We start from the raw sequence: 25,134 nt of genomic DNA on the forward strand, positions 1-25,134 counted from the left end.
ACCCACAGCCACTCGGTTCTCAATCCTCCCTGCTCTCCTCTCCAGGTAAATCATTCACAAAGGTCCACAGAAACACCTTTAATGACCTGGGTATTACTCATATTATGTACACATTAGAGAGAGAGAGATGGTGCCTATGATCAGACAGTAAACAAAAACACATCTGAAGACTTAAGCATCTTCTGAACTTCAAAACATCACAAAATAATGGAAAACGGTGAGAAAAGTAATTTGTGAATCCAAATGAAATAAATCAGAGGAATTTACAAACCTTTTCACAAAGTGATCACTGCAAATTCGAGTGTTCTTTGACTCGCCTCCTTTTGATCACCTTGAAAGGTTCAAGAGCCACCTTTTTTGTCATCTTTTAGTAAAATCCTTTGCTCTTTCACAATTTTTTAGCACTTCATGGGGAACCTGGAAGAAACTTTTCATTTTCAGAGTTTGTTTGATTCAAACAACCCAAAACAATACAAGCATAGAGCATTTCAATGACTAGCAAGGCGCGCCAGCGATAGTAATGCTTTGTGAACTTGGCTGATCACCACTTCACGTCTTGCATATCTAATGTGGTGGATGTGATGTTGGATGCAACCCACCTATTAGAATTTTTGTTCATGCTTGCTTGATACAAGACTTCATCTGCTCAACAGTCCGTGGTCTCCGTTGTCTGATTCTCCTCTTTATGATGTGCCATACATTCTCAATAGGAGACAGATCAGGACTGATAGCAGGTCAGTTAAGCACACGCACTCTGTTTACGAAGCCACGCTGTTGTATCCTGTGCAGAATGAGGCCTGACATTGTCCTGAAATAAACATGAATTTCCTGGGAAGAGACGTCTCCTTGATGGCAACACGTCTCTCTAAAATCCTAATATACACCTTTGCGTCAGTGGTACTGTCACATACATGCAGTTCACCTATGCCATGGAGACTGATGCATCTCCATATCATCAAAGATGCTGGCTTTTTCACCTTTGATAACAAACTGGATGGTTGTGTTCAGCTTTGGCACTGAGAACTTAATGTCATTGGACTCATCTGACCATAGCACATATCTGACCACTGTTTTTCGGTCCGTCAGAGATGAGTTTGGGCTTAGAGAAATCTGTGGCATTTCTGTATAGAATTGATGGGTGGCTTCCTCCTTGTGTAATACAGTTTCAGGTTGCATTTCTGGGTGCAGCGACGGACTATGTTAAGTGACAACGGTTTTCTTACTTACTCTTGGGGCCATGTCAAATATATTTGTCAAACTAGCTTTGTTTTTTCAAGCAGTGCCCCCTGAGGGCTTGAAGGTCATGCACATTCAACAGTGGTTTCCGACCTTGCCCTTTATACGCCAAGCTCTGAATCTTTTCCACAATATTATGTACTGCAAAAGATCTAAATTCTCTACAATCTTGCATTGAGAAATGTTCTTTTTAAATTGACTGACAATCCTCTCATTAATTTTGAGACAAAGGAGTGAGCCATTGCTTGCAAAGACTGAGCGCATGCTCCTTCTACACCCAATCGTGATGCCCTCACCTGTTACTAATTAACCTGCTTATTGTGGAATCTTCCAAAATGGTATTACTTGAATATCCCAAAATTTTCAGTCTTATTTTGCCTCTGTCCCAACTTTTTTTGAGTGTGTTACAGCCATCAAATTCTAACTTTGTTTATATTTACAAAATACAATTAAGTTAGTCAGTAAAATGATTTGAAAATCTATTCTTTGTATGTTTGTCAGTTAAATAAAGGTTCATGTAAATTAATATCACAGATGCCAGGATGCAGGCACTTTCATGGGTATGTGCAGGGGAGAGTGGGGAATGCAGACTGGCAAACAAATCCAAAACGCTAGACGAAATCGAAGTTGAGGGACAGGCAGGGGTTGATCGATCTGCAGACAGAGTAATAAGGGCTAGACTAGAGGGTAATGAGAACGAGGCAATAATGAGGGTCGAAAACATAAGGCAGGCAGAATAACAAGGTTTGGTATGATAGGTAAGACACTGAATGATACTTCGCATTGAGTGAGTGTGGGAGAGGTGTTTTTTATATAGCATGGGCTGATTAACCAGGAAATGAGCGACAGGTTTAATTAATAGACAGGTGATAGAGGGCGCTGTGGTTCTTGGATGTTGTAGTTCAGATCGGCCATGTTTGTAGTCTGACTGGAAGTGATGCTCTCTATTGCATTACTGACTGAACCCCCTCCCGAGGAGCTCCCTTCAGGAGTTACATTCTTCCTAGGACGCCCCCTCCTTCTGGGTGCAGGCTTGTCGGGGTGTTGGTTGTGAAATTCTTGAGTAAGGAGAGGGTCTAGGATGTCCTTAGCTCCCACCCAGCTTCATTCCTCTGGTCCATAGCCCTCCCAATCTACCAGATACTCTAGCTGACCTCTTCTATGTCCAGAGTCTAGGATCTGATTTACTTGGTCGATGGGTTCTCCTTCTGGGCCAGGAGATGAGTGGTCGGGGGTGGGCATGGAGGGTTTGAGGCAGGAGACATGGAAGGTGGGTGACAGATGACTGTGAGGTGGGAGCTCAAGTCTATAGGAAACCTCGTTGATGCACCGGAGCACCTTGTACAGTCTGATGTAGCATGCCTGTAATTTTCGGCATGTGTTGGGTTCCCTGAGGTCCCTGGTGGACACCCAAACCTGATCGCCAGGAGAGTACTCGGGGTTGTTGCTCCAGTGCTTATCGATGTATTCCTTGTACTTGGCATTAACTGACTTGATGCGTTGGTGAACTTCCTCCCAAATCCACTGGCTACAGGTGAACTGGGAAGTTGGTAGCCAAGCATACACTGGAAGGGTTTAAGCTGTGTGGCTGACTGCTTGAGAGTTTTGCGTGTATTCGGCCCATGGAATGAATCGGGCCTAGTCGCCTTGGTTTTGCATGCAGAAGATTCTGAGGAAATATCCTATTTCTTGGTTAGCTCTCTTTACCTGGCCATTTGACTGGAGATGATATCCCGAAGTGAGGCTCACTGAGACCCTTAGCTGCGCTATGAAGCTGGCCCACAAACGAGAAATGAATTGAGGGCCATGGTCACTGACTATGTCTTCTGGGATGCCAAAGTATCGGAGCACATGCTGAAACAATAATTCGTCAGTCTGAAATGTTGTGGGTAGGCCGGATAACGGGATGAGTCTCAGCGCCTTGGAGAAGCAGTCCGTGATGACCAAAACTCTGGACTTGCCTTGGGATGGTGGCAGGTCGGTGATGAAGTCAATTGCCAGGTGGGACCATGGTCTCTGAGACACAGGAAGAGGGCATAGTTTGCCAGCTGGAGGAATTTGAGGGACCTTGGCTTGCGTGCACTCAATGCATGAAGAGATGAAACGAATGATCTCAGTCAGCATGTTTTCCCACCAGTACTTGTTTCGCAGCATTTGGTGGGTGCGATGGCTGATGGGATAACCAGTGGCAGGAGAAGTGTGTGCCCATGTGATGAGTCTGCTCCTGAGATGATTAGGGATGTACAGGCGGCCCGGTGGGCAGTTGACTGGAGGATTCTGTGGTTGTGAGTCCCAAGTGATCGCCTGGACGAAGCATTCAGGTGTCTGGATGGGATGAGGTTTCTGGTCATGAAGAGACGGGCTGAAGATGTGTGACAGGGTGTCAGCTTTGGTGTTTTTGGTGCCAGGACGATAGGATATCGTGAAGTTGAAACGGGTGAAGAACAGTGCCCATCGGGCTTGGTGTGGGTTCAGTCTCTTTGTTGTCTTGAGATACTCGAGGTTTTTATGATCAGTAAAAATGACAAAGGGGTGTGTGGCCCCTTCCAACCAGTGCCTCCATTCCTCTAAAGCAAGCTTGATGGCCAGTAACTCTTGGTTCCCGATGTCATAGTTTCTCTCTGTTGGAGTGAGCTTTTTGGAGAAGAATGCTACTGGGTGGAGCTTGGGCCTTTCGCCAAAGTGCTGGGAGAGTACCCCTCTTATTAACAATCTCGGAGGCGTCCACCTCGACAGTGAAAGGTCAGGTCAGATCTGGATGCTGAAAGATGGGGGCTGTGGTGAAAGCCGTCTTGAACCTGTCGAAGGCCTCTTCAGCTGTGGGGTTCTAGTGGAGGCGTTTGGATCCCTTCTTCAGGAGGGAGGTCAGGGGTGCCGCGAGGGTGCTGAACCCTCTAATGAAACGATGATAAAAGTTTGTGAAGCCTAAGAAACGTTGGAGCTCCTTCACTGAGGTGGGTATGGGCCAGACTGTGACTGCAGTTACCTTGGAGGGGTCCATGCTGACCTCCTCAGCACTGATGTACCCCAGGAAGGAGATCTTACACGTGAAATTCACACTTCTCAGCCTTGACATAGAGATGGTTCTTATACACGCGCTTGAGTACTGATCGAACATGGTTACGAAGATACTCTTTGTTAGGGGAGTAGGTCAGGATGTCATCGATGTAAGCTATGACGTACCTCCCCAACATGTATCACAGCATGTCGTTAATGAGGCACTGGAACACGCTTGACGCTGAAGAGAGGCCATAAGGCATGACCTGGTACTCAAAATGGCCGGCACTGGTACTGAAGGCGGTCTTCCATTCGTCACCCTCACAGATGCAGACCAGGTTGTAAGCACTATGTAGGTCAAGCTTGGAGAAGATCGTGGTGCTGCAGAGCTGTTCCAATGTGGAGGGCACAAGTGGAAGTGGATATGGGTATTTCACTAGATATCACAAGTCTATACACAGACGAAGTCCACCCCCTCTCTTCTCCATGAAAAAGAATCTCGCTGACGCTGGTGAAGTGGATGGGCATATGTACCCCTGCTTGAGGGGTACATATCCTTGTATGTACTCTTTTTCATAGCAGCTTGTTTGTTCTGGGACAGCGGGTAAATGCGGCTGTGTGGGGGAGAAATACCAGGCAGGAAGTTGATGGCACAATCGTATGGACGATGTGCGGGTAGGCTGCAAGCTTTGCCCTTGCTGAAGACCTCCCCTCGGTCCAGGTAGTACGCAGGGATCCCTTCCAGGGAGTCTGGGTGAGGACTCTCTACGGAGGTGGAGGAAAGGTTTAATGGAGGATGTCAGAGGCAGTTCTGGAAGCATGTTGGGGACCACTGGAGAATCTCCTTGTTCTACCAGGAGATGAACAAATCTCACTCCTCGTCACAGCTACCAAGGATCACGACATCATCTTGGGTTACCTGTGGCTACATGAAGTTACAGTTACATGAAGCTGTAGCCACAGGTAACCCAAGATGATGTCGTGATCCTTGGTAGCTGTGACGAGGAGTGAGATTTGTTCAGAGTGAAGAGCTCCCACCTGAATATGCACGGAAGTGGTCCAGAAGGTGACAAGGCCCTCCCCTATGGGGCCTCCATGAATGGACTGGATGCTGAGTGGGCTTTGCAGTGAGTTTGTGGGCAGATTGAACCTCTGGACGACCAAGCTGGCGATGAAGTTTCCCTCTGCCCCAGAGTTGATAAATGCAGACAGCGCATGGGTAGAGGAGGACAGTTTCAGTAATACTGGAAGCTTGAAAGATCGAGCTCTTAGTGATCTCATGGGACTCACTGAATCAGCCTTGGTCTCCTCGGAGCTGGTGCATGGCGGGAGGACTGGACACTGGATGATAGAGTGACTGGAGCTCCTGCAATAGAAGCATAAGCCCTCCTTCTTTCTCCGATCTCGTTCGGAGCGTTTCAGGTGAGTACGAGAAACTTCACGGGAGAGGGAGAATCAGAGGTCATGGTAGGCTTGGCTTCCTCCTGGAAGGATGGGCAACTGGATAGCAGATGGTCTAGCTGAATGGTGAGATCAATGAGAGCCTCCAGAGTGAGATGTTCGTCTCAGCATGCTAGTTCACTCAATACTGAGGGGCTGAATTCCTTGGCAAAACACCGCCTTTAATGCTGGCTCATTCCATCCTCTGGCGGCTGCAAGAGTCCGTGAATCTAAGGCATAATCAGTGACTGTCCTTGAACATTGGGTGATGGTAAGTAGGCTCTCACCGACTTCAGTTCCCTCCGGTTCGTGATTGAACACATGCTTGAATAACTCCAGAAAGCTGCCGTAGGAGGTGGTGTGTTCACCTTCACTCCTCCACACTGCGTTGCCCCATTGTAGTGCTTTGCCAGTTAAAAGTGAAAGAAATCTGGTATTCTTGCGTTCATCCGAGATGTGTGGGAGCGAGTAGAAGTACATGGAGTACTGAAGCAAGAAACCCCTTACAGCTGAGCGCATCCCCGGCATACTTCTCAGGGCATGGAAGTGGGAGTGCAGGACTCGGAGGAGCTTTGGGGTGCGTTAGGAGGGCCTACGGCCAGTGATGGGAATAACGGCGTTAGAAATAAATGGCGTTACTAACGGCGTTACTTTTTTTAGTAACGAGTAATCTAACTAATTACTTTTTACATCGTTATAACGCCGTTCCCGTTACTTACAATAAAATGCTCTGCGTTACTTTATTAAAGCTGTTCTCATCTGGCACGCTGCTCGTTCAGCCTTTCTTTACTCTGCTTTAGTGTGGGGCGGGGAGACAGGAGACAACGGCACAGTAAGCCAATCAGAGTAGATTTGGACAACATACGTAGGTAGGCCACGCCTACTGCACTACTGCGCACTCTTTCAATCAGAAGACCCAGCGATGGCGAGCGGTCAGCCCAGCACTGCGCTTTCAAACTGGAAATACAGCCAGGACTTTTCATTACTTGAAATAAAAGGCAAAAATGTCTACGTGCAATGCACATTATGTCGAGAAACAAAGCGTTTGTCCTCGTCAGTGGCCAGTAATTAGTAACAATTTTAATAACTACAAAAATATATTAAATTTGATAGATGTCTTATCTCACATTGTCCCACAAAAATATTAATATAGTGTAGATAACGTTACTAACTGGTTCTGTTAAGTGTCCATTTCAGTCATTAAACACATTTACTTTTATTATGATTACACTAATTGAATTTGTTTTTTTTTGGGGGGGGGACACAAAATGTAACGGAATAATTACTTTCCCTGGTAATTAGTTACTTTTATGACAAAGTAACTCCGTTACTAACTCAGTTACTTTTTGGGAAAAGTAACTAGTAACTATAACTAGTTACTTTTTGAAAGTAACGTGCCCAACACTGCCTACGGCATCATAGCAGCGAGCTGAGCCATCTTGGTGTTGAGATAGGCGAGTATCTGCTGATGTTCTCCTAAGGGGCGCCCTTGAGTGATCAAAGCAGTCTGCTGCGCCTCCTCTGCTGCATCCATATGGGGTGAAGTATCCTGTCAGGATGCAGGCACTTACGGATGTATGTGCAAGGGAGAGTGGGGAATGCAGACTGGCAAACAAATCCAAAATGCTAGACAAAATCGAAGTTGAGGGACAGGCAGGGGTCGATTGATCGGCAGACAGAGTAATCAGGGCTATACTAGAGAGTAACGAGAATGAGACAGTAATGAGGGTCGAGAACATGATAAGGCAGGCAGAATAACGAGGCTTGGTATGACCGGTAAGACACTGAACAATACTTTACATTGAGTGAGTGGGGGAGAGGTGTTTAAAGAACGTGGGCTGATTAACCAGGAAATGAGTGACGGGTGTAATTAATAGACAGGTGATAGAGGGCGCTGTGGTTCTTGGGTGTTGTAGTTCAGATCGGCCATGTTTGTAGTCTGACTGTAAGTGGCACTCTATTGCGTTACTGACTACGGGTTTTTGTTTTTGCTGCATTTTGGAAAATACCCCAACTGATATTACAAATGGGGTTTGTAATCTAAGCCTAATAATAAACAGATGAAAAACCTGGAGTTGTTTAACAAATAATCATTGGAGTGGTACCTCCTGTAAAGATACTTTTATTTGACATTTATGGAAGGAGCCTCCAGTGTCAGCACTTTTTTAAACAGATAATATATTTTCTGTCAAATTAAATTCTTCAGGACAGAATTCTTTTTTTTTTTTTCTTTATTTGAAGTGAAGGAAACCAAGAGGCTTGTGAGGGAATGGGTGTTTATAGCTGCTATAACATATGAAACGAGAAACTAAGCTGAAATGTGTGACAGTCTACAAAAACCCACTAGAAGTTGCTGTGGTTGAATAAAAATCATGAAAAAGAAGAAAAATCACGTTTTTGCCAGTATTATACTTTAACATCTTATTATAGTTGGACGCTAATGTTTTTTCCATAAGTAAATTTCATTACAAATGTAGAGGTAGTTGAGCAGCCACCATGGTAGTTATAATCAACAAAAGCTTGTCCTTACTTTCTGAATCTTAGCCAAGGTAATTTGAGTTTAAATTTTAGGTGAAATTGTCTCTGTGCTATTGAAAATGTTCTTGATCTTATTTTTGTTTGTGTGCATGCATGGCCATAGAGCCACAGTATTTCTAGAAACCCTAGAAATGTGTGCTGAGACGGAAGCTATGTGGAAGACACTGAGCAAGTTGTCTCTAGAGGCACGGCAGCTGCACATTGCAGAAAGGTGAGTCTTGCAGTACTATGCCTGTTCTTTTCACATTCTGAAGGCAACCCTTAATATTCAATTTCCTCTCAATAATCTGACCTGTCAGTCAGAGGGGAAACCTGGTCAAATTACAGTTGTGTTCAGAAGTTTACATACATGGACATGAACATCATGGTAATATTGGGCTTTCAATGATTTTTGTTCTTTTTCTGTGGTAGAATGTTTGCACAACATATTTAATAGAAAAAATAATTTGGTCCACAAGTTTTCATTTATTTTGGGTTTTCTGCAATCAACACAGGGTCAAAAATTTACATACACCCACTTGAATTATTAATTCAGTGGTGCTGAAAGTTTGAAAATGTCTAAGCTTGCCAAGGTCTCTTAACTTCCTATTAGTAATCATGATTGCCTACAGCTAATAGCTTCTCTGTGCCAACACAAAAAGGGTTTGTTTGACAGCACTCATTGGATTGACCAACACACAGTACGGCAATCGACGGCAAGCCACTCAGCGTTGTAGAGGATTTTACCTACCTAGGGAGTGTTCTCTCCAGCGATGCCACAATCTCAAAGGACATCAACAAAAGACTCACCAAAGTGAACAACTCCTTTGGCAGACTACAGAAACGCATCTGGGACAACCACTCTCTCTGCATACCCACCAAAATCCTCATGTACAAGGCCGCTGTCTTGACAACCCTTCTCTATGGTTGTGAAGCATGGGTGTTGTACCATAAACACATCAAACTCTTCGAGCAATTTCACCAGTGATCCCTCCGCACCATCATGAGGATAAAGTGGCAAGACTACACCACGGACAACACAGTGCTGGAAAGGGCCAACTTGCCTAGTGTGGAAGCCATCCTCCTCAACAGACAGCTGAGATGGGCAGGACACGTGTGCCGCATGGACGACAGACGTCTCCCCAAAGCTGTTTTCTTCGGAGAGCTTAGTGGGGGGGAAGGAAAGCTGGCGGGCCACGCAGGCGCTACAAAGACCAGCTTAAGTGCCAGCCGAGTGCTGCCAACATTCCCACTACCACCTCGGAAAGGCTTGCCAGAGACTGTCCCACATGGAGGTCAGTCATCAAGGAAGGCACCAAGGCCTTTGAAGCTGCCAGGAGAGCTGTAGCAGAAGAGAAGCACCAGTGCAGGAGAGCGGCTCGCCTTCAACCAGCCAACCCAGATGAAGGATACACCTGCCCCAACTGCTCCCGAGTGTGCTGGTCAAGAATTGGCCTGCAGAGCCACCTCAGAGCCTGTCAACTGATTCCCTGATCCTCGGACTGAGGAAACCGCCATCATCATCAGACAATGGGAAAGTCCAAAGAGCTCAGTGCAGATCGGAGAAAGAGGATAATAGGTTTACACAACTAAGAAATGTCTTTTCTAAACAACTGCAGATTCCAAGGTCATCAATTCAAACAACTGTATGCAAGTACAAGTTATTGTGAGGCCTAGCCACTTTGCTAGAAGAAGACCCAGACTGTCAAGCAGGATTGCACAAAACCTACCGACCTCATTTCCATGAAACTTGGTGGAAGGGTGTAGCATGCACCAAGGAAGAACTCATTAAATTTTGGAGCAGCTCCGATTTATGGGATGGATTCATGAATTTAATTTCCCTTTTGCTAACGTTGCAAGATACAGCATTTAGCCTTGGTGGAAGTCCTTGTTCAATAATGCCATACAGCTTAAAATTCAATAGAGGGAAGTAAAGTTCAATAGTGACAAAACCTAGCCAATGGAGAAATACGATGACTCCATATCACAATCCACATGAATACCAGTGATCCTCTGAGATACTATCGTGGAAAAACTCCCAAGCAAAAATAATTCAGTCAAAGAGGTTTAAGAAAAGTTTAGACTTTTTTTAAATCAATTAACAAAAGTCGAGTCAGTCTGCAGAGTGATCTGACTCCAAGTCACAAATCATCCATTTTTTTCATGTTCCACCAATATTTCCAAGGCTGTACTGCACCATCCAAGGATACATCCCAGTCTTGCTCTCCCAATATTTCCAAGGCCATACTGCACTATCTAAATCCAAGGATAGACCACCCTGAGCTAACAACAACAAAAAAAAGATCTAAACAAGGCTTTATTCTGGTTTAACACGTTTCAAGGTTCTATAACAATATAATGCTTTGACCAATTTTTAAGTAAAATCAACTTCATTAACGCTTTACTGAAAATCAACATGACTGGCTCTGAATCCAAATAGTCATCATAAAGCAAATTATCGCTTGTGTGATTACATCAAGGTATGTGTCTGGTTACATATGTGTGTGATTTACATTAACCCTTTGATGCAAAACATGGGTCAAAAGTGACCCGGCTGAGTTTTTATCTTCTATATCTTTGCAATAAATTAATTCCATCATTCAGTATTCAAGGTATTCCTCAATTAACTTGTTTTTGATAATCATACATCCTTATTTTATTTTTTCCTTTCTTACTTTTTGAATAAAAACCCTTTTTGTATCACTCCCCTTCTAATGCACAACATGGGTCAAAAACGACCTGCATTCATTTTCCAGGTTATTTCATGTATGGCTGAGTGTTTCTATGATATACTTTTGAAATAAATTCATTTTGTCATTTACTTTTCCAAATATGCAGTAAATATCTTGTTTTTGTTTCGCACGAATCATCATTTTTATTTTTCCTTTCTTAAGTTATGAACAAGCACAGCTTTTGTAATTCTACATCAAGTTTACACACATAGGTCAGAAACGACCCGCATGCATTTACTACAGCGTTTGGTGGGAACTGTGAATTGTGCTTGTGTCAGACATTTCACAGCTCAGCACAGCGCCCTTTGCCCATCTAATACACGCAAGTAATGTTTTTCAATTGTTCTAACATTAATTACCTTAGAAAAAAATGGATTATGTTTAGGTTACCTTGAGAGTGAGTAGATTACTTGTCAGAAAGTTACAAGTAATTACTATTAGCTACCGAGCTGTTGGCATATTCTACTTTAGTTAGCAAATTTTATTGTAGTTGGCTTAGCTAACTACATAGTTAATAAATAAATAACTGGCCCCATTCACTGCTAATAGACTGGTACCAAAATCCAGAATTGTGACACCCAAAGGCATTTTTGAGACAAAGTCGGCAAACAGTCTTATTTTGTCAATTTGGGTGTGCCGAATTCAAATCTGCAATATGCCGAGCTCTATCTGACCTCTGTTGACCTCTACAGGTCATTGAACTTTGGGCCTGTAAACATCTCAGCTGAACCCAGTTTCTCAGCTTTCCAAGGAATGAAATGTACTAAAATAATTAATGAAGTTAGCAAATGGCCTTGTTTGTTAAATGTCTGGGTGCTGAATTCATTTTTCATTTGTAAAACGACATATGACCTCTGATAACCTCAAGGTCATTAAACTTGGCCTATAGGCCTATGCATTTAACGGCATTTTTAAACTGACTTTACTCCCCCAAAAAGAATATGAACAGACAAAAAACAAATAGAAAGGAACAAATACAACATTAAATGCCAGTCCATGTACATGTGACTTACTTTTCACAATGAGAATGCCTAGGCGATCACCTTACATAACATTGCATTACATTTAGCGGTTATTGTTTATACAAAGCTACTGAAAAAAGGACAGATTCAGCAGCATACAAAATGTGGGGGCATACAGGGTATACAGGTTAATCAGGGTTAGTATATACGAGAGTTTTTTTCTTTGTTGTTTGTTTTTTGTTTTGTTTTAAACGGGGTAAAGCCTTTACAAAAAACAAACAACAAAGAAAAAAACTCTCATATATACTAACCCTGATTAACCTGTATACCCTGTATGCCCCCACATTTTGTATGCTGCTGAATCTGTCCTTTTTTCAGTAGCTTTGTATAAACAATAACCGCTAAATGTAATGCAATGTTATGTAAGGTGATCGCCTAGGCGTTCTCATTGTGAAAAGTAAGTCACATGTACATGGACTGGCATTTAATGTTGTATTTGTTCCTTTCTATTTGTTTTTTGTCTGTTCATATTCTTTTTGGGGGAGTAAAGTCAGTTTAAAAATGCCGTTAAATGTATAGGCCTATAGGCCAAGTTTAATGACCTTGAGGTTATCAGAGGTCATATGTCGTTTTACAAATGAAAAATGAATTCAGCACCCAAACATTTAACAAACAAGGCCATTTGCTAACTTCATTAATCATTTTAGTACATTGCATTCCTTAGAAAGCTGAGAAACTGGGTTCAGCTGAGACGTTTATAGGCCCAAAGTTCAATGACCTCTAGAGGTCAACAGAGGTCAGATAGAGCTCGGCATATTGCAGATTTGAATTCGGCACACCCAAATTGACAAAATAAGACTGTTTGCCGACTTTGTCTCAAAAATGCCTTTAACTCCTTAAATAAGCACTTTTTTGAATTTTGGTACCAGTCTATAAAGTAATTACTTGAAACAAATTATTATTATAGTATTAAGACATTTAATTTTAAATCACACTTGGATGACCCATGTGTAGTAATATAAAAAGTATTTTTGTTCATAAAGTAGGAAAGAAAAAATTAAATTAATGATTTGTGGTAATTAAAAACAAGATATTTAAAGAATGCTTGGAATATTCAATCATAAAATAAATTGATTTCAAAAGATAGAGCAAAGAAAAATTCAGTCAGCATGAAATAACCTGGAAAATGAATGCGGGTCATTTTTCACCCATGTTGTGCATTAGAGGGGGTGTGCATATGTTTTGCATCAAAGGGTTAAGGATTACATCAAGATATGTGTGTGTGGTTACATATATGCATATAAAATTCACCACAATAAACATGTCAGCAGATAATAGTTTTGGAAATATATCCAGATATTTAAAGTGGTTGTGGTTGCATATTTGCATACCATAGAAGAGATGACCATTGTCCTTGGCAGAAGTCAAGTAGAGTCAATAGTCAAGAACTAACTATTGTTCTTGGAAGAACTCTCTAGTGCCCTTCTTTTTTGTACAGTTTTCAGTTTTGGAGCTTTTGACAGGTGAAGTGATGTTTATTAAATTTGCTTATGGTTATTGAAAATGACATTAGTGAAGTTGTATGGAACAATGCTGCCACTAAATACTTTCTTTCTCCATTACTCCTCAGGTGCTTTGCAGCTTTGGGTAACGTGTCCAAGGCCCGCTTTTTGAACAAGACCAATAAAATTGTTGATTGCATCTCAAAAGAACATGTATGTATACAAACCACAAGCTACAGTTTTGATTGTATTATTCACAGTATGCCTATTGCTTCTGTTTATGAAGAAAAAGTAAATTTCACAAAACGCTGCAATTAATATTGTTATTAGACCTTTGTAACACTTTTTAGTTTACATATGCAAATCTTAACCTTGAAATCTTAAAACCTGTACAGAAGGTTGTGATATCGGTCTGTGCTGTGTTTTCATTGTTGTTCATGGTGTGCTTAACTGTAGGGCGATGATGGCAAAGAACACTATCAAGTGAAAGCACGGTTAGCAATGCTGGATAAGAACTATAAACTCTCTGAAATGTACTACTTGGAACAGGTAATTACTTTGTTTTTTATTTGATTTTTTTCTTTTTTTTTTTTTTACTGTTATATTAAAAATGCAGAGTACGTTGAAAGAAATTTATTTGAAAATAAGTGCTGATAATATGACTGTGCTCTGCAGAATGCTGTCAATGAAGCGATGGAAATGTACCAAGAGCTGCAAATGTGGGACAACTGTATTGCAATAGCAGAGGCTGAGGTAAATGGTAGTTTCTTTAGGATTTTGCTGTAGACTGGCTAATTGAATGATACAATGTCTTCAACAGTGCCTGCTTGTATTACTGTGTCAGTGTGTTGGGGAAGCGACTTTTCAACTTGTCCATCTACCTAACTACTTGCGATTTAAAACAGCTAAGCTACAGCAAGTAGCTAGCTACACAGATTCTACTTTGTCAAAAAGAAAAATTGTGAAATTGAGAAATTTTTCATTTTATTGTGCAGCTACCTAGCCAGCTTATTATTGCAGAAAATAAAATTTTACGTTTTGTGCCAGGTATGCTTTCTGCACCAATTACAAGTTCTGATCTTGGTTCCAGGTGGATACTGTGATCAGTTTAATTTGAAAATGGTGCAAAACTGTAGAAAAGGGGAAAAGGTAGCAGTGTACCATGACAAAATACTCCACTGCTAATTACTGAAAAAGTTACATTATTATGAAAATAGGTTAGCTATGTAGTTCTGCTAGAAGTACTACTATTTCCAGCAGACTGGCTCCCCAACACTGCTTTGACATTACTTTTCTGAAAATCATTGTGCATTATTGCCAAAGTTGATTTCCGATATACTGTAGCTTCTGCTTACTGTAGAATCCCATGCTTGTATTTTACAGGGACATCCAGAGATAGAAAATTTGCGACGCAGCTACTACACTTGGCTGACAGAGACGAAACAAAATGAGAAAGCAGGGGAAATGAAGGAGAGCGAGGGTGACTATGTAGCAGCCGTTAACTTTTATCTTAAGGCAGGACTTCCAGCCAAAGCTGCCTGGCTAGCCATGAACAGAGATGAGCTCCTGTCTAGCAGTATTGTCACCCGCATTACCTCTGCTCTCATCAAAGAGGAGTTCTATGAGAGAGTGAGTCACTTTCTACAGTACCATAACATTTTAAGCTTTTGATTGGAAGCTTGATTGATTTCAACGCCAAATACTGAGGAATCTGGCTGACAAACCTCACAGGAGGAGACATTTATTATAAATGAAAAAATTTAAATGAGTAAACAAGCAAACACACAAATAAAGCAATCAGTCTATGTATTACTATGATCATACAGTGTAATATAAATTACATTTTAATATAGGAGCTATTAATACAGGCTTACAAAGCATCCTGTTTTTGCCCTATGTCAGGTCTAACAAAGGTGACCTCAGCACTAAAAACTTCAAAGGCTGATGTCTTGCACAGGTGGATTTATAACTTGAACGTTTTTATCTGTAATCTGTCCACAGGGACTTTTATCTGTAATACAAAGCAACATGATAAAGTAAATTGAACATTTTATTTAGAGTTGATTAATCAAGTGTAATTATTTGTGTAATGAGACAGGTGGGTGGGATGGTGCTGCAGTGGGCCTTATAGCTCCAGGGTACCCAGTTCCATCCTGAGCTCAGGTTACTGTCTATAGGCATGTTACCATTCACTTGCTTAATGTGCAATTTGAAAGTGTGAATTAAAAAAATGAGTAATCGAAACGTTAATTAAAAAAACTTCAAATATCGCAAAAAAGTTGATACAATCACATGAGGTGTTTTTTCTATGACGGCGTATTAAGGCCATTGCAGATAAACAAAAAGGCTGAGTTGAGGCAGGGGATAATATTCTGAGAGGGTGGAAAAAAAAAAACTTAGTTTAAAGTTGTATACCGGTATTTACGAGGAAAAAAAAACTCGGATATTCTCCGAGATTATAAAGTCATAAATTTGCAAGCAAAAAACTCAGAATTTCTGTTTTTTCTTGGAATTTGTAAGATTAAGATGTCACAAATTTATGAGAGGAAAAAACCCCAAAAAACTTGGAAAAATAGTGTTTTTTGGTCAAAGAACCAGATTGCTTCCTTGTGCAAGGTTGGAACAGGAAATGCACTCTTTCTTCTTTGATTCCATAATATAAAATAATAAAGCGTGGTGGCACAGTGTTGTAGTGGTTAGCACTGTCGCCTCACAGCAAGAAGGTCCTGGGTTCGAGGCCAGCAGGAGTCTTTCTGTGTGGAGTTTGCATGTTCTCCCCGTGTCTGCATGGGTTTCCTCTGGGTGCTCCAGTTTCCCCCACAGTCCAAAGGCATGCAGGTTAGGCTAATTGGTGGCTCTAAATTGACCGTAGGTGTGAATGTGAGTGTGAATGGTTGTTTGTCTCTGTTGCCCCTTTTCCACCAAAGCAGTTCCAGGGCTGGTTCGGGGCCAGTGCTTAGTTTGGAACCGGGTTTTCTGTTTCCACTGACAAAGAACTGGCTCTGGGGCCAGAAAAAACGGTTCCAGGCTAGCACCAACTCTCTGCTGGGCCAGAGGAAAGAACCGCTTACGTCAGCGGGGGGGGCGGAGTTGTTAAGACCGACAACAATAACAAGACCGCAAAAGATCGCCATTTTTAAGCGACGAGAAGCAGCAGCTGTACAAACGCGAAGTCATCCATTATTATTGTTGTTGCTGCTGCTGCTGCTTCTTCCGCGTTGTTTTTGCTTCGATATTCGTGCCAAGGTTTATGCAAACGTAGCGACGTAACTGACGTATACAACGACATAACTGACGTATACAGTGACATGATGACGTGTCTTCTCTTAGCACCGCGAGCGATGGAAAAGCAGACTGGTTCTCAGCTGGCTCGCAAGTTGAACGAGTTGTGGACCAGCACCAGCACTGACCCCGAACCAGCCCTGGAACTGATTTGGTGGAAAAGGGGTATGTGTCAGCCCTGCGATAACCTGTTGACTTGTCCAGGGTGTACCCCTCCTCTCGCCCATAGTCGAGATAGGGATAGGCTCCAGCTTGCCCGCGACCCTGTAGAACAGGATAAGCAGCTACAGATGATGGATGGATGGAAAATAATAAAGCAGTAAGAGATTTTCAGCTGCATTTTCCAGAATGCACTGTAGCCAGGAAGTAAGGAAAGATGATAGTGTTGGGTTTTTTTCCTTGCAAATTTATGACTTTATAATCTCGGAGAATATCTGAATTTTTTCTCATAAATATACAACTTTTAACATTGGAAATTCTGAGGGGTTTTTTTTTCCCCTCAGAATATCACCCCCTGTCTCAGCTCTCTCTTTTTTTTTTTTTAATTAACCTGCAGTGGCTCTAATGCGCTGTTGTATTTTTCAGATGATTTGACAAAGCAGTAAGTTGAAATGGGTACACATGTTTTGCATTTAAGTCACATGACATGACATGAAGAGTCACATGGTGTGTTTGGTGTGCCACAAGAGGTCCTATTGTGTTTTCATCATTCATCAAATGATAAGCAGGTTATTCTGAAGTTTTGGATCCACCGAACCTCTGTAAAATCATTACAGACAGGAACTCCCAGATGTGTGGCTGCTGCCAGCTATAAGGGGTTTGCCTTTCTGTCACTACATGTATCACATGCCCTCATTGCCTTCGATTAAACACTACCATGGCTACCACAATCGATGCAATCATGCCAGTACTAATCAGGTCTTGGAGATCCATTGCCATATTTAATTGGAGTGACTGTCGCGAGAAGAGAAAAGCCGTCTTTATTCACACAACATAACTCAATAGAAACACAGACCAGTTGTGTTTTACCAAGTTGCATGTTTTTTTTTTTTTGAACATTTATTTTTATTTTTATTTTTTTAAATTTTAATAATCGCTTCGATTTTGCTTCTATAATCACTTCTAATATATTCTGTTTTTATATCTGGTTACCCTGGAGTGCATATGATGTGCAGCTATGGAAGATTATGTAAAAGCTTGGATAAATGGCAATACCTTTCTCCTAAACATTGAGCAATCATAAATACGCCTGTTTACTTAAGGAATGTGAGATATGGCTCCAAGTATGTAGGGGCATCAATTCTATATGAGAAAAATACAAGTGACAACAATTTTAAGACCAAAATTTTACCTGGTTGTCTCTGGTTGTACATTTTTTGTGTCGTAAGTCTGTTTGCTAAAGCCTGATAACCACTCTGTATATCCAAAAGCTACAGTAAAGGATCTTGTTGCAGGGCTGTCAATTTAAATATAAGAAAAATTGCGTTAAAATATTAGATTAAAGTTAAAACATGAAGCGTATTCAAAATAAGACATATATGCTGACTCTGCATGATGCTGATAAACCAGTATATGAACACTTATTAGACTGTTTTGGTTGCTGAATGTCATTTTTAAGTCATTGTAATGGCTTCCCAAGTACACTGGACACTGGAACAGACAGATGGGATCAAGGTCACTTTCATTTTTATTTGTTTAACTGTTAGTTTAACACATGCTTTTCAGCAATATCTAAAATAAACTTCTGTGTGCCACTGCACCGACATGATTTCAGCCAGGGGAAGAGAACCTCACTTTCTGCTGCTCTCCCCTTTTATCTGCTCCTTCTCACTGCACACAAACACACAGACAGACAGCACATTCATTTACAGCAGGTGCTTCCACTTTGCCACTCACCTTCCCCAGCCTCGTTTTCCATTCACAAACCGGCACTTGACCACGCCTCCACTGCCACGTACTCAGGCCAGGGAGCTGTCCGGCCTGCAACTGACACTGCTCTGAGATGTTGTAGATGCTGCTCCCAGTCATTACAATAAATAGGCTGCTGCATATGCATTGTGGGGATGGAGAATTCGGTTCATGAGACGCTGAAACATCACAGGGGCCCCAAACAACCTGAAAGGAAAGGTGACAAAATGGTGTAAACTGAATGGAGTGGAAAAGGACGTTTTTTTTTTTTTTTTTTCCTGGGATAGTGGAGTGAAGGGAATCTGCCCATATCCCTTTGTTAAATCCAGTGTTGAGTAAAAGCTAGTCATGCCTAACCGATTGAGCGGTTCATCAGTGTGAGGCATTGGATAGCACCAAATTTTAGACACTGTGTTGGCTTTTCCATAGTCTACACAGAACCAGACCAACCCTTTGGTCTTGGGAACCAAGGCCACCGGGCTGCTCCAGTCACTGTGGGACTCCTCAATTACCCCCATCTTCAGCATAGCCTGGAGTTCATCCCAAACCACATTTTTCTTGTGTTCAGGGAGCCAATACGGGTGGCTACGCACCACCACCCCTGGTCGAGTCTCAATGTGGTGTTCTAGGAGTTCAGTGTGACCGGGGAGGGGCAAAACTCCATCAGAGAATTCCTCTTGCAACCTAGTGACCTGTGCTCTCTGGGATAGTGAGAGGTTGTTTCCACAGGGTACTGGGGTGAATTGGGGTGCACTTTTTAGAGTTAACTCCTGTCCCAGCTCCACCCTCTATGGACCTACCATCACCAGAACCATGGGAACCTCCTCTCTATATGGTTTTAGGAGCTTGAGGTGGTAAATTTGACATGTGTCGCCCCTATCTGGATACTTGACCTCATAGTCAACTTCCCCAATTCGCTGTGTGACCTCAAAGGGTCCTTGCCACTCGGTGAGCAATTTTGAACTTGAAGTGGGCAGCAAAATGAGGATTTTATCTCCCAGCGCAAATTCCCTTAGCCGTGCCTCTCTGTTGTACAGGCGAGATTGATGTTCTTGAGCCTGTAGCAAATTCTCTTGGGTTAAGTGACTCAGTGCATGGAGTTTTGCTCTCCGGTCAAGAATGTATTGAGTTTCATTTTTACTTTGAGAAGGTCCTTCCTCCCAATTTTCTCTAATGATGTCTGAAACACTACAGGGCTTACACCCATACAGCAATTCAAATGGGGAAAACCTGGTGGGGGCTTGCGGGACCTTGCGCACTGCAAACAACAGAGGGTCGAGGCACCTGTCCCAATTTTTAGCCTCCCTGTGAATGAACTTCCTTCCATCCATCCATTTTCTGCCACTTATCCGGGTCTGGGTCATGGGGGTAGCAGCCTAAGCAAAGCAGCCCAGACTTCCCTCTCCCCAGCCACCTCCACGAGCTCTTCCGGGGGGAATACCGAGACGTCCCAGGCCAGCCGAGAGATGTAATCTCTCCAGCATGTCCTGGGTCTACCCCGGGGTCTCCTCCTGGTGGGGTATGCCCAGAGAACCTCCCCTGGGAGGCATCCAGGGGCATCCTAACAAGGTGCCCGAACCACCTCAACTGACTCCTTTTGATGTGTAGGAGCAGCAGTTCTACTCTGAGTCTTTCTTAAATGACCAAGCTTCTCACCCTGTCTCTAAGGGAGAGCCCAGCCACCCTGCAGAGAAAACTCATTTCGACTGCTTGTATCTGCAATTTCATTCTTTTGGTCACTACCAGTTTGTGACCATAGGTGAGGGTAGGAACATAGATGGACCAGTAAATTGAGAGCGTTTTGCCTTTTGGCTCAGCTCTCTCTTCACCACAATGGACTGGTTTAGTGTTCGCATCACTGCTGATGCTGCCCTGATCCGTCTGTCCAACTCATGCTCCCTCCTACCCTCACTCATGAGCAAGACCCTGAGATGCTTAAACTCCTCCACTTGAGGTAGCAACTCCCCCCTGACCCAAAGTAGGCACTTCACCCGTTTCCGGTTGAGTACCATGGCCACGGACTTGGAGGTGCTGATCCTCATCCCAGCCGCTTCACACTTGGCTGCAAACCATCCCAGCGCATGCTGTAGGTCACAGATTGATGAAGCCAACAGGACCACATCCACAAAAAGCAGAGGTGTGATCCTGATGCCACCAAACTGGACACCCTCTGCCCCTTGGTTGTGCCTAGAAATTCTGTCCATAAAAGTTGTGAACAGAACCGGTGACAAAGGGCAGCCCTGGCGGAGTCCCACATGCACCGGGAACAGGTCCAACTTACTGCCGGCAATGAGAACCAAACTCCTGCTCCAGTCATACAGGGTCCAAATGGCTCACAACAGTGGGCCCCGAACCTCATACTCCTGAAGCAACTCCCACAGGGCACCCTGAGGGACACAGTCGTAAGCCTTCTCCATGTCCACAAAACACATGTAGGCTGGTTGGGGAAACTCCCATGCGCCCTCCAGTACCCTTCAGTGTTTCTCCTAGAAAATGTTTGAAGGTGCGGTGGCAAGACCTGTGCTCAGACGTCCCACCCCAGTATGAGGATACGGGAGCATTCTGAGAAATTTTTTTGACAAAACACACTCTAAAATGGTGACCCTTTGTAAGGGAATAAATGAATAAACCTAGTCTTGAAAGAACAAGCATAACCTGCAGAGCAAGGCAGTTTAGAAAACAGTCAGGGAGACTAAATTCCCCCCACACATAACCCCAGAGCGACCCCTTAACCCCACCCCCTGAACATAAATCTCACAATACGATTACTACAAGTACACATTTATTGGAAATCACACATAAACAGTTTTTGGTGTCTGCTTATGCTGGCGACATAAGCGACAGAACATTCCTGTTGGTAAAGACCAGTGTTAGTCTTTGTTGTGTTAATTAGCAATAACAAAAACTATGAGTGGCAGAATTGGTTGATATTAAAGTAGCCACAGAATACTTGCCATGGTCAGTGTGGTAAAGCCAAGGTTTGTATCTGGGCCTGTCAACTCATGTAGGGTCCCAGCCCGTGGCCCTGTGTTTGCCCTTCTTTTGGCTGCTCTCCTCTCTCTCGTCCCTCTTTTCACATTCTCTTTCCTGTTCTGGCAGTCTGCTTTGCTCTCCTGCTTGATTACTGCTACCTGCCTAAAATGTTCATATTTTCAAAACATTTACATGGACATTTTGAAAGTAACGTGGTTTTGACGAGAGAGAATTCGACCAATAGTCGAACCTCGGATCCAGGAGGAACAATGCGGTTTTCGTCCTGGTCGCGGAACACTGGACCAGCTCTATACCCTTCATAGGGTGCTCGAGGGTTCATGGGAGTTTGCCCAACCAGTCCACATGTGCTTTGTGGATCTGGAGAAGGCATTCGACCGTGTCCCCCGTGGTATTCTGTGGGGGGTGCTTCGGGAGTATGGGGTTCGGGGCTCTTTGCTAAGGGCTGTCCGGTCCCTGTACAAACGGAGCAGGAGTCTGGTTCGCATTGCCGGCAGTAAGTCAGACCTGTTCCCAGTGCATGTTGGACTCCGACAGGGCTGCCCTTTGTCACCGGTTCTGTTCATAATTTTTATGGACAGAATTTCTAGGCGCAGCCAGGGGCCGGAAGGAATCCTGTTTGGGAACCACAGGATTTCATCTCTGCTTTTTGCGGATGATGTTGTCCTGTTGGCTTCTTCAAACCAGGACCTTCAGCATGCACTGGGGCGGTTTGCAGTCGAGTGTGAAGCGGCTGGGATGAGAATCAGCACCTCCAAGTCCGAGGCCATGGTTCTCGACCGGAAAAGGGTGGCTTGCCCTCTCCAGGTTGGTGGAGAAGTCCTGCCTCAAGTGGAGGAGTTTAAGTATCTCGGGATCTTGTTCACGAGTGAGGGAAGGATGGAGCGTGAGATCGACAGGCGGATCGGTGCAGCCTCCGCAGTGATGCAGTCGCTTTACCGGTCCGTCGTGGTGAAGAAGGAGCTGAGCCAAAAGGTGAAGCTCTCAATTTACCGGTCGATCTACGTTCCGACTCTCACCTATGGTCATGAGCTTTGGGTAATGACAGAAAGAACAAGATCGCGGATACAAGCGGCTGAAATGAGTTTCCTTCGCAGGGTGGCTGGGCGCTCCCTTAGAGATAGGGTGAGAAGCACAGTCACTCGGGAGGAGCTCGGAGTAGAGCCGCTGCTCCTCCACATCGAGAGGAACCAGCTGAGGTGGCTCGGGCATCTTTTTCGGATGCCTCCTGGACGCCTCCCTGGGGAGGTGTTCCAGGCATGTGCCCCCGGGAGGAGGCCCCGGGGAAGACCCAGGACACGCTGGAGGGACTATGTCTCTCGGCTGGCCTGGGAACGCCTCGGTGTTCTTCCCGAGGAGCTGGCCGAGGTGTCTGGGGAAAGGGAAGTTTGGGCTTCCATGCTTAGACTGCTGCCTCCGCGACCCGGTCCTGGATAAGCGGAAGAAGACGAGACGAGACGTGGTTTTGATCATTTCTGATCTGATATGGCATTTCGCAGATGATCACACACACCCACTGACGTTCGGAAAAAGGGCTGTGTTTAAAAACTTGCGTCGGTGTTGTACTTTCTGCAACAGTGTATGCTTGAATTAGGGATGGACATCACATAACCAATAGCCTAGATTAATCGATAATTGACCATTAAGAATTTCGTTAAGAATGACGTTCATGTTCATCGACAAAAATGAATAGCCTATAGGTTGTTGCGTTGTGCGTAGTGCAAGTCTTCAAGCAATGAATTTCACTGTCTGTCACGAACAAACATTTGGCCGTACCCTGGCTTCAGGTACTTACGAGCTTCTGTAGCGTAGGTCAGTTGCTTAAAAATCAACATGAAGCAGCACGGCGAAGTGTGGCGTGGGACCATTTTTAAATGTCCAAGTTTGCGGTCATCGCTATAATGGAGCGTATAAATACAATTCATCCACAACAAAAATGATGTAGCCTACCATTTGAACAGCGCGCACCGGAGCCTGTAAAATGACGGTGGCGGTTCATCTCAATTCCAACTATCGACTCGGTGTTCGACTACGGACAAGAAGGAGCTGGAACATCTCATAGTAAAACTAAGGTAGTTAAATACAAACGTTATGGCTTTGGTTCTAAAAACACACCGAAGAGGGTCTGAAGTTTCGATATTTAGTGTATAGGCTATCAGATAGAACCTGTGGTTTGTATCCAAGGACGGCTCGCAAACCGCAAGATCTATAGTAAAACTAAAATATCTAAAAATATTTGATTACAAAGACGTGTTTTTATTGTGAAAATAAATCGAAGAGGGTCTGAAATATTGATCTTAAGAGTATTTAGGCTTATCTGTAAATGGGATGATGGCGTCGTCCGTTCACCTATATAGCCTATTAAAACACCGACGCCGGCCGCTATGGAATACAGTACGGCCGACGCCGGCCGCCATGGAATCTAATGGGATAAATTATAGCAATAATTATGATTACTTTAATATAAAGATGTTAATTATTATTCGATTATTCATCGTTAATTCTTCCGACAATCGGCGAAGAAAACGTAATCGAATGCCCATCCCTAGCTCGAATGACTTTCATTTTGCACGAATGAATCTTACCTGCCCAGTTTCTTCATCTGTCGCCTTTCTTTTTTTGGCGAAATACTTCAACAAGCTCATCTTCAATTGAAAGATATTGCGTTGACGTTATCAGTCGACTTAATTAAGCTCAAATAAAAACTAGCGCTCTGGCGATAGGCTGTAATGAAATCGAAAAAACTGCCCTTACATTTCTCACGAACTATATCTGGAAAATGCCAAACGATAATCTATCTAGAAGATCTATGTAGTTGTTTACATGTGGATATTCATCCCCTCAGTTTGTGAACGGACTAATCTACCACAGAAGACCGGGAGGCCAAACAAGACGTCTCAGCAGTAGTCAGTACACAGTATGTAACATAACATGGCCTAACATAGTTTTACATAACGTAATTATGTGACATAATGAAACATAATTTCAAGTAACACTGGAAATATAAGGTAACATAACATCTGCTGTCTACTTTTCAAGAATTGTTGCCAACACTTACCTTTCCCAATTTGACAGCTGAAGTGACAGCCGCGTAGCAGTTAGTTTACCTCAGGTTGGCTTGGCTACACTGCTCTAGGCGGAACGTTGTCCAATCAGAGCCCACGGCGACCCGTGGAAACCAATCAAGTAACTGCTAGCTCGGCCAGTGGAACTGCGCTTCGCCCCAAACGCAAAGACTGGGCAAGCAACGGATAATGTAGTCGAATACATATAGCTCCTAGGGGTATTCCTGAAGGTGCGGCGGCAAAAATCAAGGTGCGGTGGCCCGCCGCAGCCAATTGTACATAGCAGAAACACAGCCCTTGCAAGGGTAAAGAGCTGGTCCAGTGTTCCACGACCAGGACAAAAACCACATTGTTCCTCCTGAATCTGAGGTTCAACTTTCGACCGGACTCTCCTCTCCAGCACCCCAGCATAGGCTTTCCCGGGGAGGCTGAGAAGTGTGATCCTCCCATAGTTTGAACACACTCTCTCCAGTCCCCCTTTTTAAAAAGAGGGACCACCACC

At 43.5% G+C, this 25,134-nt stretch overlaps 1 protein-coding gene across 1 annotated transcript in view; it reads left to right on the forward strand.

Annotated features, from left to right (window-relative positions):
* Positions 1 to 25,134, forward strand: part of ift172 (intraflagellar transport 172) — a 140,729-nt gene that overhangs the window by 50,030 nt on the left and 65,565 nt on the right. The window contains exons 18-22 of the mRNA XM_060914101.1: positions 8,315 to 8,422; positions 13,515 to 13,599; positions 13,843 to 13,935; positions 14,062 to 14,139; positions 14,770 to 15,015. Coding sequence (XP_060770084.1) covers positions 8,315 to 8,422; positions 13,515 to 13,599; positions 13,843 to 13,935; positions 14,062 to 14,139; positions 14,770 to 15,015 — 610 coding nt within the window. The remainder of the gene's footprint in view (positions 1 to 8,314; positions 8,423 to 13,514; positions 13,600 to 13,842; positions 13,936 to 14,061; positions 14,140 to 14,769; positions 15,016 to 25,134) is intronic.

This window comes from Neoarius graeffei, chromosome 2 (assembly GCF_027579695.1).
Source record: "Neoarius graeffei isolate fNeoGra1 chromosome 2, fNeoGra1.pri, whole genome shotgun sequence".
NCBI classification, from domain to species: Eukaryota; Metazoa; Chordata; class Actinopteri; order Siluriformes; family Ariidae; genus Neoarius; species Neoarius graeffei.